This window comes from Lotus japonicus, chromosome 6, assembly GCF_012489685.1.
Source record: "Lotus japonicus ecotype B-129 chromosome 6, LjGifu_v1.2".
Classification (NCBI taxonomy): domain Eukaryota; kingdom Viridiplantae; phylum Streptophyta; class Magnoliopsida; order Fabales; family Fabaceae; genus Lotus; species Lotus japonicus.
In genome coordinates this window covers 63,336,362-63,355,119 of record NC_080046.1, presented here as the reverse complement: position 1 = coordinate 63,355,119, position 18,758 = coordinate 63,336,362, and the positions used below count along the sequence as shown (strand labels likewise).

The following is an 18,758-nucleotide window of genomic DNA, read 5'->3' as shown; positions in this document are numbered from 1 at the left end:
GGGTTACCAAAAAGGATCTCATGAGTAGATTAAAATGTCATCTTTTCGCCTGGTATGGATGGCAAAACTCTCCCTACCAAGTGTTTAATGCAGTTGCATTCATATGGGATTCAAACTCGAGACCTCAGCTGAAACTAGAATATGCCCTTGCTAATCTAATGGATGAGATTAATTAATTTGCATGTTTTTTCTCACAACTTGGCTAGACTGGAGATATCCATTGGGTGAGTGATGGAGGGAAAGGAAGCACGAAATGCTAATTTGGCCAGTATTTGGTTGGCAATTTCAGTAGGATGAAATGAATCCCAAAATAAATGCAAGTTCCTGTGAACGCATGGCTTCTTATCAGGAACACATTGCCCATTATCCCCAACTTCACAGCATTTAGCAGTAATACTCCTCATACCTGATGAATTCCATATATATAGTGATCAACATTTAATTAATTTATAAATTAGTGATCAAATTAAAACTTATATATTGACTAAAAGTGTATTTACAAGAAATTAAAAAGTTATTACCGGGTAACAAAGGGTTGTCGGATGAGATTAGAGCATTATTGATGTAGATAAATTTAGCGTTTTTAAGTGATAAGTCATTGTTGAATTGATCAACCAGTGATTTGATGTTGTCATTGAAAATCACCACTGCTTCGTTCTCCTCCTCAACACATTTAGAAGACCCTTTTCTCCCGTGAAGTTCAATTTGACGTGGAATGCAGCCTACAAGGCTCAGCCCAGTTAATGCAAATTTTCTTGCACCTGTTTTGTGCAAAGCCTGCCAAAAAGACCTTCTTTTAATACAACATTGTGAAAAGCATATTACTATAGGGACCATTGGGTATTTATGCCAAACATACTAGACAAAAACAAAGTGTTTTGGTAGCTGATTTCTAAGCTTAAAAGTTCAAAAGCATCTCAGCCGACCTATTTAGGTTGCTCTAACACAAATGTCACAAAGGCGGATTGAATGACTTAATAAATGAACGTCTCACCCAGTTGGTGACTGAGTGGCCCCATGAAGGCTGAGATACAACGAACAAAAGAGGCAACCCGGAGCTAGCCATGTGCTCGGAAACTCCATTTAAAAGACTTCCCCTATCTTTGCAAAGACAAATTCATAGACTCCAAGTTTATAAATACATGTGTGATCGTTCATTTTCTTAACATGATATTTATTCTAGCATTCCTTTGAGTTTTTCTAAGACTCATATTCTCTCTTTACTCTAACACTAACTTGAATGTCAGAGTGCTTCTGCAGGTATCGCTTACTCACTGAAGACCGACAACACCTTCACAGTGCAATGAGAGCCACACTTGTCACGCTCTACCGCAAAGATCGGGTGGAACTTCTTAGTTTTAGCTTAAAGATGTGATGTTTAATACGGTTACTCTTTATTCCAGTATAGAGAGATTTCCTGTAATTTTATGCCTCTCGGGGCTAACAACTAACTCCACCATTATTTAGTTTTTAAAATAAGATAGAAATATTTTGAGCATGTATATATAATTTTAGTGGTATACATACCTTTATCTGCTTAGAATATTGTCTGCGAAGAACCTGAGCATACTGTGATGGGGTGTAAGTGCGGCTTGATGAGTAATGCTCCGGCATGAAATAGTTGTTAATGTAATCATTGCTGCCTATGTTCACATAATACAAACACTTATTTAGGTGTTGTTGCGCTTTGTCATTTCCCCCAAGTTTCTTAGCAATTTTCGAAATTATGGCTTTGTGATTACTTAACTGTTGCTCCCAGCAGATGTCAGGACCCTGCATTGCCACCACAAAACAATTAATTTTCTGAATTTTAAACAAATGACAATACTGATAAGATCACCAATAGTCTAAAATAATATTTCTTTTAGTACATCGGAAAAATAAATTGCGCCCACCAGGAATCGATCCATGGACCTCCCCTACCAAAAATATCTAAAATAATACTACATAAAACCAAGTCCTTTTCTTTTGTTTCTTTTTGCAACAAGACCATTATTTGGGCCGAACCATCCATAATTGCAAAGAAAAAATATGCAAATCCATATAGAGCTCTTAAAGTGTGAGTCCAATTAATCTAGCCCACTTTTTGGTGTTAGAAAAACTACGACCCACCTCAACTCACCACGATATGGTTGGTTGATGGACTAACTCACAAATTTTTTAAAAAGTAAAAATTTAAAAATAGAATAAATACTATTAAATTTAAAATATGTATAAAAATGACAACTACAAATTACTTTTTAAAAATCCTTTTTGAAAAATTTATAAACTACTAGTCACAAAAACTTATAAAATTTATTGTTAACTTTTTTCTTTTTTTAAAAAAAATCATAGCAAGCCAAGTTGAGTCAACCCGCGCTAAACTGCATGAATTAATGGATTAGGTGAGGTGGATTGAAATAAATTTAGGTTTTTGTGAGCCTCATTTTTACCAATTCAACGCATCAATGAACCAATGTTGGGTCGGGTTAGCTTCATTGTTCCAACTTATATTGAGAATTCTAGATCCAAAAATCCTATAAATGAGTAGAGACTATAATTAATTTGTACCATATGTGTCCCAGACTCATTGCGAATCCCTGCTGCACCTGATGCGTAGTTCACACCTTGAAGTATGTCTGAACCGCTAGTATCTCTAAATGGTGGGATAAATTTCTCGAACCCCAAAAGTTGGGCTACAATGACAAAAATGGAAAAAATGTGAGAAAATAAAAACTAATAAAATTGTTAAGGCATAGGCATAATGTTTGCATTTCATATTCTATAATCCATTCCCAGATGTTGTTTTAAGCTAGAACTTTCGACAAACGAGAGAGGTTTTGGAATGGAAGCAAGCATTACTAATTATGTCAATTACGGTTCGACCGTTGGTAAATCTTCCGGTTGGACCAGCTGGGAAGTCGATTCCATAAGGATAGTAATTTACTCTGGCATCGGTGCGTAGATTGTTGTTATTTCCACTATCAGATAAAGAGTCCCCAAAGATGAAAAGACAAGGCACTTGAGAATTCCCATGACCATAAACACAAAGCTGCAAGTTTAACATTGCAGCTAAGAAAAAAACAACAAACCGCAAGTTTTTCTCACAAGCCATCTCCAAGTGAAGGAATATTAGATCCAAAGATCAATTAAGGAGCCAAGCACAACGCAAGAAGGGTTTCTATATGGGGGGTAATGAGGGATTAAAAGCTTTGAGGCCAACTATATGTAGAACATTGTGTTTTTCTTGTGTATTTCTCATATTGATTGCAATGAATGAATCTTATTGATAGAAGAAGAGAAGAAACATGCTTAAAAATTGAGGGCTTAAAAAGAGCATCGATTTACCACACAATATATTTCATGGTTTTAAATCAACGTTGTAGATGGTCAGCATTGTGGCGGCTACAAACGTGTAAAAATACCTATAAGTATGGTCAAATTATAATTATATATTGCAATTTGCCAATGCCATTAATATTGCAATGAATCCAAAATTGGGTCATGGTTATAGCGAAGACAGTGGCAGCACTGGACCTATTAGTGGCAATTATCAATAATCATCGTCATTCAAAAAGTCTTGTAAGCCTAATAAACCGACCTATTTAAATAAATAGGAAAATATAATTTTTTTTTCCATGCTTATCAAAAAAAAATTCCATTACAATTTTTATAACAACTTAAAATCATACACTGATTGACTTAATTATATGTTTAAATAGGCTACCAAGGTAGATCAGACTTTCAAAAAGATCAGGCTCAAGTCTAAAAGAAAGTTACATGAACCATGCCCAGCAAATTGAATTTTTTTAAGTAGGTCAATCTTATTTAACCAAAGCCTAGCTTATTTCCACCCCTAGTAGCATCTTATTACTCAACTTATTCAATGAATAAACTATTCAGCTTTACATGAATGATCAACACGATAACATGAACATAATTATGTAGGGCCACTGAGCTGTGATGTGATCCCATTTATGAACTTCAATTCCATCTTAAGATCTTGCTCAAGAACAAGGTGCTTGATATCCAATGGGTAGGTGAAGGCTTGATTAGAAGAAGTATCATAAGACTTTATGGCGGTGAGTAGGTTCCAAGCCTCTGTGGTATGAAATTCATCCCAAAACACATAATCACTCCTATTATAGCATGGTATTTCATCAGGAATACACTCTCCAAGCAACCCCGGGCTACAGCAAGCAGCATCAGTCACCGAAATACCTGAGACTGAGATCATGCATGCCATGATTATATGTATTATGACAACCAATTGTTTTCAAGGTAGAGATGTGAATTGAAGTGGAGTATATAATTAAGAAACCAAAACTATTACCAAGTGTATTCTCTTGGTCAATGGATGTAGTGTTTATGAAGATGAACTTGGAAGTAGCAGATAACTTGTTATTGAAAAGTTCCACAAGAGATTTAAGCTTGTCATTGAAAATGAATGCAGCAGCATTCTCCTCTTCAGCGCAAGACCCGTTTCCGGTTGTATAGATTCCATATGGAGTGCAGCCTATAAGGCCCAGCCCAACCAACACATATTTCCTTGCTCCAATGTCATGTAGATCCTGCCCACAAAAAATCAACTTGCCCTGTTAATTGAACCTTCATATCATAAATGGGGTAACATATTATCCTAATCATGTGAGAAAAGTGAAATGCAGAGAAGTTTTTAATGGATACCAGTAAATTCACAGATAACTCTTCAATCAGAGCTTCTGCATACTGCTCAGGACTATAAATGCTGCTTGTTGGGTAAAATTGGGGAAGGAAGTAATTGTTTAAGTAATCATTGTTGCCTATGTTCACGTAATACAAGCACCTGTTAAGGTATTGTTGAGCTTTTTCACGATTTCCAAGTTTTTTGGCAATTTGGGAAACTATGACTCTGTGATTTGCTAACTGTGATCCCAAGCTGATGCAAGCACCCTGCATTTCATAGAGCTAGCTTAGTGATATGTATGGACATTGTAACACAAATCTTCTAGCCACCTACCAAAAAAGCAATTAAAGATTTAGATGAACAATAGCATGTTTGGATATATATGCGTTTAATTCACTCCACAGAAGCTACTGTGAGTAGCTTTTTCAGACTTCTTTACTCAAAATTGATTCTTACTTAAACATGAAAGTGCAACGTGTTTCCAAACATGCGACAGGTAAAGAAAGAAAAAGGCTGTTCGATTCATACCGAAAGCGTGCCACTCTCATTACGAATTCCAGCTGACCCAGATGCATAGTTCACACCTTTAAGTATGTCCGAACCACTAGTGTTTGCAAAGGGAGGGATGAAATCCTCAAATCCCAGAAATTGAGCTGCAATGATACAACTTTAGACTGAGCTAGAAAAAAGTGTTACTGTAAATAAATTCCTGAGTTATTTGACCCCCAAAATTCTTAGTGAGAAATAAATAAAGTACTTATTGCCAATCTATTCTATACAGTTTGGATAGTTAAATACAGTTTTAAGAGAAAAAATAGAGATTAGAGTTTAAGGAAGCGTTACTAATTATATCAATTGTGGTCCGGCAATTGGTGAATCTTCCGGTTGGGCCAGTTGGGAAGTCGATCCCATATGGATTGTAGTTAGATTTTGCAGTGGTTGGAAGGTCATTGTTGTTTCCACTATCAGACAAAGAGTCCCCAAATATAAAAAGGCAAGGAACTTGTGATTCTCCATTGACACATTTTTGCCAACAGCTTGCAAGCAAGAAAAGAAGAGGCAAGACCAACCATGACTTGCTCTCAAAACCCATCTCTATGCAGAGAAACTAATGAAGCAGGACCTAAGCACTCAATTTCAAAGAACCATCTCTGTTCTGCTGAAGGGACACAACTTATCCTCACCCCACTTAACTGGAGCAAGAAAAGGGACTGTTACCAATTTTGTTGGCAATCATTTAATTTGTAGGTCAATGAACAGCAAGAAAAAAAAAAGGACTGTTTTATTGATTAGTACTTCAAATGAAAGTATAAACTTCATGTCCCCGAATGATAGCTCAATTGGTAGAGTTGGTGACATATAAATTGGGGAGGGAGATGTCCAGTGTTCAATCCTTAGATGATGTGATTTATTTTTCGGATGTAAAAAAAAAAGTCCACAAAGCAGTGTATTTCTCTTTGTGTATTTCTTGTTTTGATTGCAATGAGTGAATCTTATTGATGGAAGAGGAGAAGAAACATGCTTAAAACTTGAGGGCTTAAAAAGAGCATCGATTGACCACAAAGCATGCCATATTTCATCGCTTTAAATCATCGACGTAGATGGTCAGCAATGTAGTTGCTACTTACTACAAACGTGAAAAATACGTCTAAATATGGTCCATATATAAATTTATATTGCAATTTTTTTGTCTAGCCATTAATATTGCAATGAAGCCGAAATTGGGTCATGGACCCATTAGAACCGCTGAAGCCCATAGCTCCATGTTCCTTCTTGACCCACTGTATCCTTTTGGTCCCACAACTGCCCCTAATAATAACACTTAGGGGTATTGAGAAAAAAAAAATACTTAGGAGGCGTTTGTTTCAAGATTTGGAAAGAGATTCCCGGGAATATGAAGGTTGGGAATGAACATTCCTACGTTTGTTACAAGATTGGAAACTATGATTCCTGGGTATCAATCATTCCCGGGAATAAAATAACTTCCACAATTCCCATGATTTCCTTCATATTGATTCCCATGAAAAAGGTTGAGAATCTTACATTCCCATGGGAAAGATGAATGTAACTTCCCACTTCTTCCACAATTTATCATTTTTACCTTTATTTTTAAGTTTTTTTAATTTATAAATTAAGAAAATTTTAAAATATTCCCGAGAATACAAAATACTTACCAAACACATTTATAAAATTTACCCAGGAATAACATACTCGGTAATCAGATTCCGGGGAATAACATTTCCGGGAATGTGATCTCAAACCTTGAAACAAACGCACAGGGGTGATTATTAGTAATAGCCACAAAGTCCGACTTGTGTTGTACTTATTTACTCACTTAATTTACTGGGGTGACTCACCTCTATTCTTCACTTTAGTAGAGGTAGGGATGAAAGTAGGTCAAGCTATTGACAACTACGGTAAGAGTAAGCCAAATTAGTATATAGATAAGGTCACAAACTTTTTTAAAAGATTATTTAGGTAAAAATGTCCGACCTAAACCACTCAAATAGCATTGTAACTCTTGTAACAAAATAAAAGAGCATTGTAACTCTAATATACCGGCCTATTTTATTTTTTTTGCTCCTTTGGCCACCAGTCTCCACGGGGAAAGGGGCCCCACGTGACTAATCTGGCTCGCGATACGGTAGTGATGTCCCTGGCCACAGAGATTTTTATTTTTGACCTCAGAGGGGATCGAACCCGGGCCAGAAGCCTAGGTGAAATCCCTTAAGGAAATGCACATTCACCACTTATGCCACCCCCTGTGGTTATATACCGACCTATTTAAATAAATATAATTAATATAATTTATTCTATAATGTTTACATTGGATTTTTTATAACATCTTAAAATTATAAATTTATTGACCTATAGACCTTTTTAGAATGACTTAACCATATCAATCTCTTTAGAAATAAAATGATGACTTATTTACTTGGACTTGGACGATAAAATGATTATAATATATTTTAACACATTAGCCTATAAGTTCGTTTACATGTTTAAAAATTAATTTGACAATCCATTCGAATGTCTTATATAAAATAGGTTATCAGCCGGACTCCGGACTTTCAAAAAGATTAGACTTAGGCCTAAAAGAAAGTCTATAATAAGGAACATACCAGACTCGGTTATTGAATTTTTTTATATAGATCAGCCCTATTTAACCAAAGTCTGGCCTGACTTACCCCTAGTGGCAGGTTATTACTCAACTTATTCAATGAATAAACTATTCAGCTTCACATGAATGATCTACATGATAACATGAACTTAATTATGCAGGAGCACTGAGCTGTGATGTGATCCCATTTATGAACTCCGATTCTTTCTTAAGATCTTTCTCAAGAACAAGGTTCTTGATATCCAATGGGTGAGTGAAGGCTTGATTAGAAGAAGTATCATAAGACTTCATCGCAGTGTGTAGGTTCCAAGCCTCTGTGGGATGAAAATCATCCCAAAACACATATTCATTCCTATTATAGCATGGCCTTTCATCAGGAATACACTCTCCATGCAACGTTGTTCTGCAGCAAGCAGCATCAGTCACCGAAATACCTGAGACTGAGATCATCCATGCCATGACTATATGTATTGTAACAACCAATTGTTTTCAATGTAGAGATGTGAATTGAAGTTAAGTATATAATTAAGAAACCAAGACTATTACCAAGTGAATTCTCTCGGTCAATGGATGTACTGTTTATGAAGATGAACTTGGAAATAGTAGATAACTTGTTATTGAAAAGTTCCACAAGAGATTTAAGTTTGGCATTAAAAATGACTGCAGCAGCATTCTCCTCTTCAGCGCAAGACCCGTTTCCGGTTGTATAGATTGCTTTTGGAGTGCAGCCTAAACGGCCCAACCCAACCAACACATATTTTCTTGCTCCAATGTCATGTAGATCCTGCCCACAAAAAATCAACTTGCCCTGTTAATTAAACCTTCATATCATAAATGGGGTAACATATTATCCTAATCATGTTGTGAGAAAAGTGAAATGTAGAGAAGTTTTTAATGGATACCAGTAAATTCAAAGATAACTCTTCAATCAGAGCTTCTGCATACTGCTCAGGACTATAAATGCTGCTTGTTGGGTAGAATTGGGGCAGGAAGTAATTGTTTATGTAATCATTGCTGCCTATGCTCACATAATACAAGCACCTGTTAAGGTATTGTTGAGCGTTTTCACGATTTCCGAATCTTGTGGCAATTTGAGAAACTATGACTTTGTGATTTGTTAACTGTGATCCCAAGCTGATGCAAACACCCTGCATTGCATAGAGCTAGTTCAGTGGTATGCATGGACATTGTAACACAAATCCTCTAGCCATCTACCAAAAACCAATTTAAGATTTAGATGAAAAATAGCATGTTTGGATATGCGTTTAATTCACTCAAAATCAACTCTACCACACAAAAGCTACTAGTTTCTCCTCACTAACCACTTGACACTATTCAAAATTGATTCTTACTTACACATGAAAATGCAATCAGTTTCCAAACATGCTACAAGTAAAGAAAGAAAAAGGCTCTTTGATTCATACCAAATGCGTGCCACTCTCATTACGAATTCCAGCTGACCCAGATGCATAGTTCACACCTTTAAGTATGTCTGAACCACTAGTGTTTGCAAAGGGTGGGATGAAATCCTCAAATCCGAGAAGTTGAGCTGCAATGATATAACTTTAGTCTGAGCTGAATAAAAGTTACTTGGTTTAATGAATATAGCATTTAATCTTTCAGAACTATATATAAATTTCTGAGTTATCAGAAGGTATTAGATACTGAGTAGTTAGTTAAATACTAGTAGTTAGACTTGGTAGTTCAGCTAGTTAGGATTCAGTTATTCTAAACTGAGTAAGTTAGAGTTTGTTTTTCAGCTATTTTAACTCATGTACACCCCACTTGTATATATAGTTAAATCTAATCAATACAAAGGAAGAGAATTCATTTCTATCAATCCATACACTTCAATAGAAGTCATCCCAAATTCCCAACTCACAAATTTGACCCCCAAAATTCTTAATGAGAAATAAATATTAAATACAGTACTTATTGCCAATCTATTCTATACAGTTTTGTTAGTTAAATGCAGTTTTAAGAAGAAAAAAAAAAGAGATTAGAGTTTAAGGAAGTGTTACTAATTATGTCAATTGTGGTCCGGCCATTGGTGAATCTTCCAGTTGGGCCAGTTGGGAAGTCGATCCCATATGGATTGTAATTAGATTTTGCAGTGGTTGGAAGGTCATTGTTGTTTCCACTATCAGACAAAGAGTCCCCGAAGATAAAAAGGCAAGGAACTTGAGATTTTCCAGTGACGCATTTTTGCAAACAGTTTGCAAGCAAGAAAAGAAGAGGCAAAACTAACCATGCCTTGGTCTCAAAACCCATCTCTATGCAGAGAAACTAATGAAGCAGAACCTAACCACTTCAAAGAACCATCTCTGTTCTGCTGAAGAGATACACCTTATCCTCACCAGTTTTGGTGGCAATCATTTAATTTATAGGTCAGTGAATAGCAAGAGAATCTAATGATTGATTTGAGGTTTTGACAACGTTTCTGGACGGCGTAACATCCATCAGATTTAGGAAATAACACAGTTTTACTTCTTGCTGGAGTTTCACTTCCGACCACTTTACCATTTGTCCTTGCCTGATCTACGTTACACGTGTGAGAAATAATAATATAGAATTAATTATTAATGTGACACGTGTGAGATCTAATGATTGAAAAACTCTACTTTAGTTTTTAGATAATTGGTTAGTTAACGTGACATCAAAACCTCAATAACCCGAATGAGTTCCATATTTACTGAACCCAATTCTTTTAATAAGAAAAACAATTAAAGTAAATGATATGTAGGTCGGTGCATTTTTCACGCTTCAAGTCTAAACAGGCTCTTGAGTAAGGACGTACATATTAAAAATAATAAATATATAATCATTCCTAAGAACGTAAATTTTTAGGGACCTTTTTATTAAAATTTGACATTCATGTATCTAGCATGTATATTCATAGATTATTTTATTTTTTAAGATTAAGATTTTAACTTCTATAATATGATGAAAGTACTTCAAATGAAAGTCCAAACTTAATTCTTATTAGACCATTCTTAATAGCTCAAAGCAATTAAGCAAGTTAATTCATATGGAAGGAGAACGAGTCCATTACATTTGATATGTGTGTGCCGTAATTCATCTTTAATAAATAGTATAATGACAAAGATGTCCTTTTAGTTGGTATATGATGATCATATGTTTTGGAAACAAAAATCAATTTATTATAAAGATCAAATTTGCATGAGAACATAACTCTCTCAAGTGAGTGGAGGAACAGAAAACCCCTTACATACTAATGCCGAAGATCCAAAATCAAGACGAGGTGCTCAACAAAATCCTGGTATCAAATACATCAAAAATAGCTAGCCCTAAAGCTATATAAATGAAGCCCCCCAAAACTTAAATATCCAGGAAATGATTGAACCAAGCAAATCCTCATCCATTTATTGAAAGAAGGTACCGACTAGGAACACACAAACAAAGGAACAAGCACCAAAGACCTTGAACTTATTCTGATTGGAATATGAGAATGACCATGCATGCATACTGAATTATTTGAACTACTTATTTAAGAACACCCTGAACTAATTAATTTATGGAGTTTGATGAAAGAAGTTTTTGGATATTCATTGGGTGAGCGATGTTTGGGTCCGAAGTACTATATGAAACTGTTGCAGTGAGTATGTTTGCAGCTTCGGTTGTGTGAATTCCATCCCAGAACTTATACTGACTCCTATTTTGGCATGGTGTTAGATTAGGAAGACAAACTCCTCTTGTAGTGTTTAATTGGCAACAAGCAGCATCAGTAATCGTGAAACCTGAAATTGATCAAAGTTAATTAGGCGCATTCAATTCAAGTGAATGTGATCATGAATCGAAGTATTAATTAGAAAGTACTTAATTAATTTGTACCGTGTGATTGGTCATGGATTATGGCTGTGCTATTGATGAAGATGAATTTGGAATCAGGTAAGATTTTGTGGTTGTAACGATCCACAAGAGCTTTAAGCTGATCATTGAAAAGGAATGCGGCAACATTCTCCTTTTCAATGCAAGATCCATTATTTGTCAGACGAGCCTTTGGAATGCAACCTAAGCGATCCATTCCAACCATAATGGTCTTTCTTGCCCCAAAATGATGCAGAGTCTGTCATGGATCGAGCGTAAACAATTACTTTTTCAACATTATATATAATAAATATTTGTAAATATTATATATCAAGAAATCACATATATATGCCTTTCATGATGATGTCAAATTTATATATATATACCTGTAGATAGTGATTTAGCTGGTGAATAAGAACTTTAGAATACTGCTGAGGGGTATAAATGTGGCTTGTATTGAATATATCGGGAAGGAAGTAATTTTGTTCATAATCATTGGTGCCTATATTCACGTAATACAAGCACTTCTTAAGGTAGTTCACAGCGTTGTCTAAACTTCCAAGTTTGTGGGCAATTTTAGAAACTATGAGTCTGTGATGAGTTAATTGTAATCCAACGTCAATATTCTGACCCTGCATAAATTTAGCGGCTTGCATGAAACACAAATATTCCTCGCAATACGAAAAAGCTAATTGAACATACATACACAAATAATAGATTATTAACGGGTATATATATATATATATATATATATATATATATATATATATAATTGACATGCCCAAACAATGTGTACCAATTGTTTGCCGCTCTCCTTGCGAATTCCAGCTGAACCGGATGCATAATCAACACCTTTAAGTATGTCTGAGCCAGTAAGGTTTGCAAACGGCGGAACGAAATGCTCAAATCCCAAAATTTGGGCTGCAACATTGTTAATGGTAAATTAATGTTATATATATAGAGTTTGGATATTGTGAAAAATAATAATAAAGATAAGAAGTGACATGAATGTTAATTACCTAATTTGTCAATGGGATTTAATCCGTTGCTATATCTGCCTGTTGGGCCGGTTGGGAAGTCAATACCATATGGCAAGAAATTAGCTTTTGCAGATGTATTAAGGTTGTTGTTGTTTCCACTATCAGAGAGAGAGTTCCCAAACACAAAAAGGCAAGGAACTTGGGAAGCCCCAAGGACACTTTGTTGCATGCAACTTGCAACCATGAGAACAGCAAGAGAGAGAACCAACCATGATTTACTCTCAAAAGCCATTTCTCTCTCACAATAGATACAACAAGAACAAGCTAAGTGTATGAGTAAGTGAGTGACAATAAGCGAGGAGGATGCATGTATTTATAGGGTGGTCGAGGGGGACAAGGCCAAAAATAAATTGTGAAAATGAAGTGATCTTGATCACAAGTTTGGCAATAAAAAATATAATTACCACTATAGTTTGTCAGCATTAATTAAGGATCGCAAACTTCGACATATTTAATGAGAGCATCTATTTCAATTAATTCAATGTTAATGTTTCAATAATTTTTCTTTTCTTTTCACCTGTACATAAACGAGGATAATCTATATTTTTCAATTACTAACTATGTTTCTTAGCTTCCAGATCTAAAATTGACAGATATACTGAGAAAGAAACGTGCATACATGGGTTCAAATATCAGACCTGAGAAAGAAACGTGCATGCATGTTGTAAAAAAAATTAGAAACAATGAAGACCAAATAGCACAAAAAATGTTTAACATGGGCGTTGAAAGCTTGGTTAATTTGTCTAAAATCATTCAACTAAGAATATACTTTTTTAGAACGAATAAGCAAGAAAGATATAACTTAATTTTTTATTTTAGATTTATAATATAGTCCTAAAGTTGTAGGTTATTAACTTGCTAATTTTAAAAATAAGTGTGAGTAAATTAGCAATGATTATGAATACTTTAAATAGTCACCTATTTTTTAAAATAAGTAGTAAATTTGAAAGCTATAGCTTAAGTTAGTTTGTTCATATAATAATAATAATAATAATAATAATAATAATAATAATAATAATAATAATAATAATAATAATAAAAATAATAATAATAATAATAATAATAATAATAATAATAATAATAATAATAATAATAATAATAAGTGTGCGGGTATGCGGCGGGTTGGGTACTATAGTACCCATACCCGCACCCATACCCAATACTTTTTGCGGGTAATTACCCATACCCAACTCCATACCCATCTAGCGGTTTTTACCCTACCCATAGTGAGTGTTTTTTGCGGGTACCCTATGGGTCCGAGACTCATTGTCATCCCTACAAGGAAATGACCTATGGAAGCTAAAAGGGAACAACAACGGTAATTACAAACCTCCACAGATGGATTACTTCTCACGGCTGTTGTAAGGAATTCTGCAATGATTAGTGGGAGTTTTCATTTTATTTAATTTTTCTTCTCCGGCGGTTGAAGCCGCCCCCAAAGTCCTTTTTTTCATTTTTTTCTGCGGAAGTTTCCCAAACGCCCCAAGTTCCTATTTTTGTTTACTTCATTTTACCTCCTGCGACGGTTTCAACAGTGCTAAGTTCTCTTTTTTGTTATTTTAATTTCCTTTTGCGGCGGTTTATTAACTGCTCCTAAAATCTTCCTTTTGTTTTTTGTTTTCCCTTTTGCAGCGGTTGCCGCCGCCGCCAAGAGCTTCTTCAGTATCCCACCTAATGTAAAATTTCATTCCTAAAGTTTCAACCATTTTTATTTCCCTATAATTTCATTCCCTTTTAATCTCATCCCTCGCACTCGACCCTTTCTATTTCTGTAAAATTTCATTCCCTTTCAACCTTTATTAATCATTCTCAATTCCTCTGAACCTGAACTTGAATCTAAACGCTCACTCAACCTCCACCCTCATCCCCAGCTAAACCCTCGCTCAACCTTGCCTGTGTTCAACATCCCTTGTTCACTCCTACCTTGGTTATTATATTAAAGCATAGAATTGGTTAATTAAAGATTACATTTGAATAAGATCCACTCTGTTTTTTTTTTTCTTTTTTTATATTGTATATATTCTATATTGTGGTTGTCTATTCTCTATATAAAGATAATTAATATATCTATTTATTCTATTTCTAAAATAGATTTTTACAAGTTCGTTATTACAGGTAGTTTCCGATAAGGGATCAGATTAATAATGTAGACAATAATACTTGAGTTCTTTATATAGATGCTACATAATTAGTTCTTATCCTTCAAAGACCACGAGTATAATAGGAGCATCCGTCGACAGAAGGATCTTAGGCCCTGCTCCTCTTTATTAAAAGCAAGGTCGACCACTACGAGAGGTAAAACCAAGGAAATGACCTATGGAAGCCAAAAGGGAACAACAACGGTAATTACAAACCTCCACAGATGGATTACTTCTCACGGCTGTTGTAAGGAATTCTGCAATGATTAGTGGGAGTTTTCATTTTATTTAATTTTTCTTCTCCGGCGGTTGAAGCCGCCCCGCAAAGTCCTTTTTTTCATTTTTTTCTGCGGAAGTTTCCCAAACGCCCCAAGTTCCTATTTTTGTTTTCTTCATTTTACCTCCTGCGGCGGTTTCAACCGTGCTAAGTTCTCTTTTTTGTTATTTTAATTTCCTTTTGCGGCGGTTTATTAACTGCTCCTAAAATCTTCCTTTTGTTTTTTGTTTTCCCTTTTGCAGCGGTTGCCGCCGCCGCCAAGAGCTTCTTCAGTATCCCACCTAATGTAAAATTTCATTCCTAAAGTTTCAACCATTTTTATTTCCCTATAATTTCATTCCCTTTTAATCTCATCCCTCGCACTCGACCCTTTCTATTTCTGTAAAATTTCATTCCCTTTCAACCTTTATTAACCGTTCTCAATTCCTCTGAACCTGAACTTGAATCTAAACGCTCACTCAACCTCCACCCTCATCCCCAGCTAAACCCTCGCTCAACCTTGCCTGTGTTCAACATCCCTTGTTCACTCCTACCTTGAACCACCCCCCCCCCCCCCACCTCGACTGTGTTCGCTCTGTTGCCCCATTTCAAAAATAAATTTTAATTAAAATTTTAATTCCACTTGTATAATAATAATTGAAATTTATTAAATAAAATAACAAATAAACATAAAACCCCTTAATCTCCCACCTCTCTCTCATCTTCTTGAAGAGCTCTTCATCTTCTTCATAGATTTCTAGAAAGAATCATCAATATATAATCGCACATAGACTTCATTTGACACGTGGAGGCGCGCCACATAGAACCGGTGAAGACATGTGGCAAAGTTACTGGACCATCACTTATGGCGAGGAATTGAGAAGTAGAAGTATATTCAAACTTTGCTCCGACAAGGGACAATATTCAAACGTCACCCATTATACAAGGACAAAAAACTTACTTAACCCAATACCAAATCATTTATGATTAGTCCTAACCTAATTGATTATTGCCTTAAGCGAGGATGGGTGAATTTATTTATAAGGTGGGGGGGAGACAGGGCCAAATTAAAATGTCAAAATGAAGTGACGGATCACAAGTTCAACAACATTAATTTAGAGCACAAACTTTGAAGAAATTAACTAGAGTATCTATTTCAACGAGCTAAATAATGTTTCTTCCGCATGTTTAAGAGCATCGATTTCAATAATATTATCCTTCCACCTATATACGAGCATCTATGTATTTCAATTTTCAATTTTCAATTATATATGTTTCTTCCAGATCTAAAATCGACAGAAACAGAGAAAGAAACGTGCATGGGTCCAAATATTTAAACTGTATTGTTTTTGGTAAAAAAAAAATTAGCAACAACGAACACCAAAATAGCTAGCGCAAAACGTTTTACATTTTCTATTTAGCAAAAGGTACAGACTTTTCTCTAGCCATTATAGAATTGATCACCAAGGAGATACGATGAGATCTCTCTATTTTTAAATGCAGTGAGATTTTGATGTGATTATCGAAGAATTAAGAATTTAATATGGGTGACAGCAGGCCTCATGAAATTTCAACTTACGGGAAATTAATCAATTTGATGCTCAACTTGGATACAAAAAAACAATTCATTGTGTCAATAAATGAACGTGAAGTATTCGATATTTTTTAATAGGTTCAGATCAAAACATTAAAAATATGCCAACATCCGTTGACACAACTAGTTTCAGGTTCTGAGTTTAGATTCCACCTCCCAAAGGTTGAGGGTTAAATCCCTTGGGGTCAGTAAAATCTTAATTGGTGGGCAACCCTTCTCGGGAAAATCCTCCGACGCTCCTTCTAAGAGTGGGTCTTTGCTGGCCTCCTCAGTATGCCACTGGCGCCCTACCCGGTAGTCTGGAGGTGCTTTCTCTCCGTTCTACATTTTTTTTTAAAAAAAATTAAAAAAATTAATCAATAAATACTCCACTAACATAGTATTATTTTTTTTAATATTTTGATCATATGACAACTAACAATATTCATGGCAAATTGGCAATTGACACAACTAGTTACATGTTTTGTGTTTAACTCTCACATTTTCATATGTCGAGGATTTAAATTCTTCCTTGTCTAGTAACATCTCAGTTTGTGAGTAATATTCTAAGTATTAATGGAGATCTCCTGATACTCCTATGTAGAACTAGGAGTGAGCTTTTGCTTATCTTTGCTTATCCTATTATCATTGGCACCCTGTTTGGTACTATGAAGGTTATCTTCATCACTTTGTGAATTTTGAATATCGGTCTTCTATGAAAGAATAGATGTTTTATAAATTTCATATTTATGACATTTAAATGTTAATAAGTAAAAAGAATTTAACTCAAATACTCAGTGAATTTTCGAATGCAAAAGGCAAAGTAATTCATAAATTTCATTAAATGCAATTAGTTTATAAATACCATTCAATAATGATAAAATAAATTTTTTTGATAATATTAGTCTGAATGATTAAACTTTTATATAATTTAGACAATGAATAAAAAGGTGGTCTATGATTTTGCTATTCTTACTAAGTGAAAACTAAGAGAGAGAACTAAACGTGCTTTTACTTAACAAAGCATGCATATTTAAAAATGTTATAACCTTTTATAAATTTCTGAATTGTACTTGATGAGGAGAAGAATATTTCAAACATAGGGCATATGCCTTTGAGGATTGATTGAACCTTCTATCTTTGGGTAAGCCGTAAGCGTTCTGGATATTGAAATTGTATAAGTGTTACGTTCAAAAATAACCCAACAACAACAATAAAAGGGAAGATACGAAAAATGAATCCTTATTTTTATTATCCAAAAGGGAGAATCTTCTTCCAATGATGAAATTAAACTTTTCAGGGAAAAATCTATTTACAAGCTTTTTTTTTTTTTGGTCAATGATACTTGGAATTAAAGCCCCAAAGGGTTGCCAAACGGCACTTACAACATGTGAGACTAAATCTCAGGGAGTGCTACAGCAATGCACTAAAACATAAGAAAATGAAGCTCAAATTATAATTCTAATTTCATGAAGACAGGCCCAAACAAAGTTGGCCCAAAAAGGCCCAACTCAAATAATAAAATTTTAGTCTCCACGATTATTAAAACAAACTCATCAAACAAGCCCAAAAAATCAACTAACAGTATCAAATAAGACTAATGCCCAGGCCCAAAGTCAAATAAACCCATTCACTCCGGACCTAATAATACTCTGAAGTTAATTAGAACTTTTTTTTAGTGTATTAGTGAAGAGTGAAAACATCTCCTTTTTTTAAAGATTTATATTTCATTTATGAACATAGCCTAGAGAAAGCCACTCCTAATTAACAGTTTGATTCATTATTATTCTTCTATTGAATAAATCATTTTGCTTTGAGAAAAAAAAGTATAGTTTGATCAATTTTGGCGTTACCCTTAATCAGGGCTAGTTCATTCAAGTCAAAGGAGAACTAGGGTGGCTTATAGGGTGCACTTGCATTCAATGTCTTGCACGGTGCAAGAGCACCCAAAAAAAATAAAAAAAGAGTAAAGTTACGAAAACAGCCCTTCAATCTTCTCCTTTCTCTCTCCCTCTCCTCGTTGATGGCACAACACGCCGCAAGGCCCTTCCGTGCCAGAACTTTTCTGTCGCCGTGCCGTCGCCGCAAGACGTCCTCCTCAACGGCGAGTACTGCGACATCTCATCTCCGTCATCATCGCTGACACCAATTTAGAGA

At 35.1% G+C, this 18,758-nt stretch overlaps 4 protein-coding genes across 5 annotated transcripts; all 4 read right to left on the bottom strand.

Moving 5' to 3' along the window:
- Nucleotides 1-98: 98 nt before the first annotated feature.
- Nucleotides 99-3,253, bottom strand: LOC130726565 (GDSL esterase/lipase At1g29670-like). Its single transcript, XM_057577859.1, has 5 exons — nucleotides 2,842-3,253; nucleotides 2,551-2,675; nucleotides 1,528-1,773; nucleotides 522-777; nucleotides 99-406 (listed from the first exon to the last, which is right to left on the bottom strand). Exons 1-5 carry the CDS (start codon nucleotides 3,092-3,094, stop codon nucleotides 192-194), a joined length of 1,095 nt encoding a protein of 364 aa, XP_057433842.1. The 5' UTR covers nucleotides 3,095-3,253; the 3' UTR covers nucleotides 99-191.
- A 368-nt stretch (nucleotides 3,254-3,621) lies between these two features.
- On the bottom strand, nucleotides 3,622-5,866 carry LOC130726923 (GDSL esterase/lipase At1g29670-like). Its single transcript, XM_057578245.1, has 5 exons — nucleotides 5,489-5,866; nucleotides 5,174-5,298; nucleotides 4,666-4,911; nucleotides 4,313-4,550; nucleotides 3,622-4,206 (listed from the first exon to the last, which is right to left on the bottom strand). The coding sequence occupies exons 1-5, from the start codon at nucleotides 5,736-5,738 to the stop codon at nucleotides 3,920-3,922; spliced, it is 1,146 nt and encodes a 381-aa protein (XP_057434228.1). The 5' UTR covers nucleotides 5,739-5,866; the 3' UTR covers nucleotides 3,622-3,919.
- Nucleotides 5,867-7,646: 1,780 nt separating this feature from the next.
- On the bottom strand, nucleotides 7,647-10,265 carry LOC130726148 (GDSL esterase/lipase At1g29670-like). 2 transcript variants are annotated; one of them, XM_057577378.1, is made up of 5 exons: nucleotides 9,788-10,265; nucleotides 9,191-9,315; nucleotides 8,669-8,914; nucleotides 8,313-8,550; nucleotides 7,647-8,227 (listed from the first exon to the last, which is right to left on the bottom strand). In XM_057577378.1, exons 1-5 carry the CDS (start codon nucleotides 10,035-10,037, stop codon nucleotides 7,920-7,922), a joined length of 1,167 nt encoding a protein of 388 aa, XP_057433361.1. In that variant the 5' UTR covers nucleotides 10,038-10,265; the 3' UTR covers nucleotides 7,647-7,919. The 2 variants fall into 2 exon arrangements, with proteins under 2 accessions (XP_057433361.1, XP_057433362.1); XM_057577379.1 differs by having other exon boundaries at nucleotides 7,647-8,206; nucleotides 9,788-10,263.
- A 639-nt stretch (nucleotides 10,266-10,904) lies between these two features.
- Nucleotides 10,905-12,927, bottom strand: LOC130726276 (GDSL esterase/lipase At5g45670-like). Its single transcript, XM_057577522.1, has 5 exons — nucleotides 12,614-12,927; nucleotides 12,391-12,515; nucleotides 11,981-12,226; nucleotides 11,619-11,853; nucleotides 10,905-11,524 (listed from the first exon to the last, which is right to left on the bottom strand). Exons 1-5 carry the CDS (start codon nucleotides 12,864-12,866, stop codon nucleotides 11,295-11,297), a joined length of 1,089 nt encoding a protein of 362 aa, XP_057433505.1. The 5' UTR covers nucleotides 12,867-12,927; the 3' UTR covers nucleotides 10,905-11,294.
- Nucleotides 12,928-18,758: the final 5,831 nt, after the last annotated feature.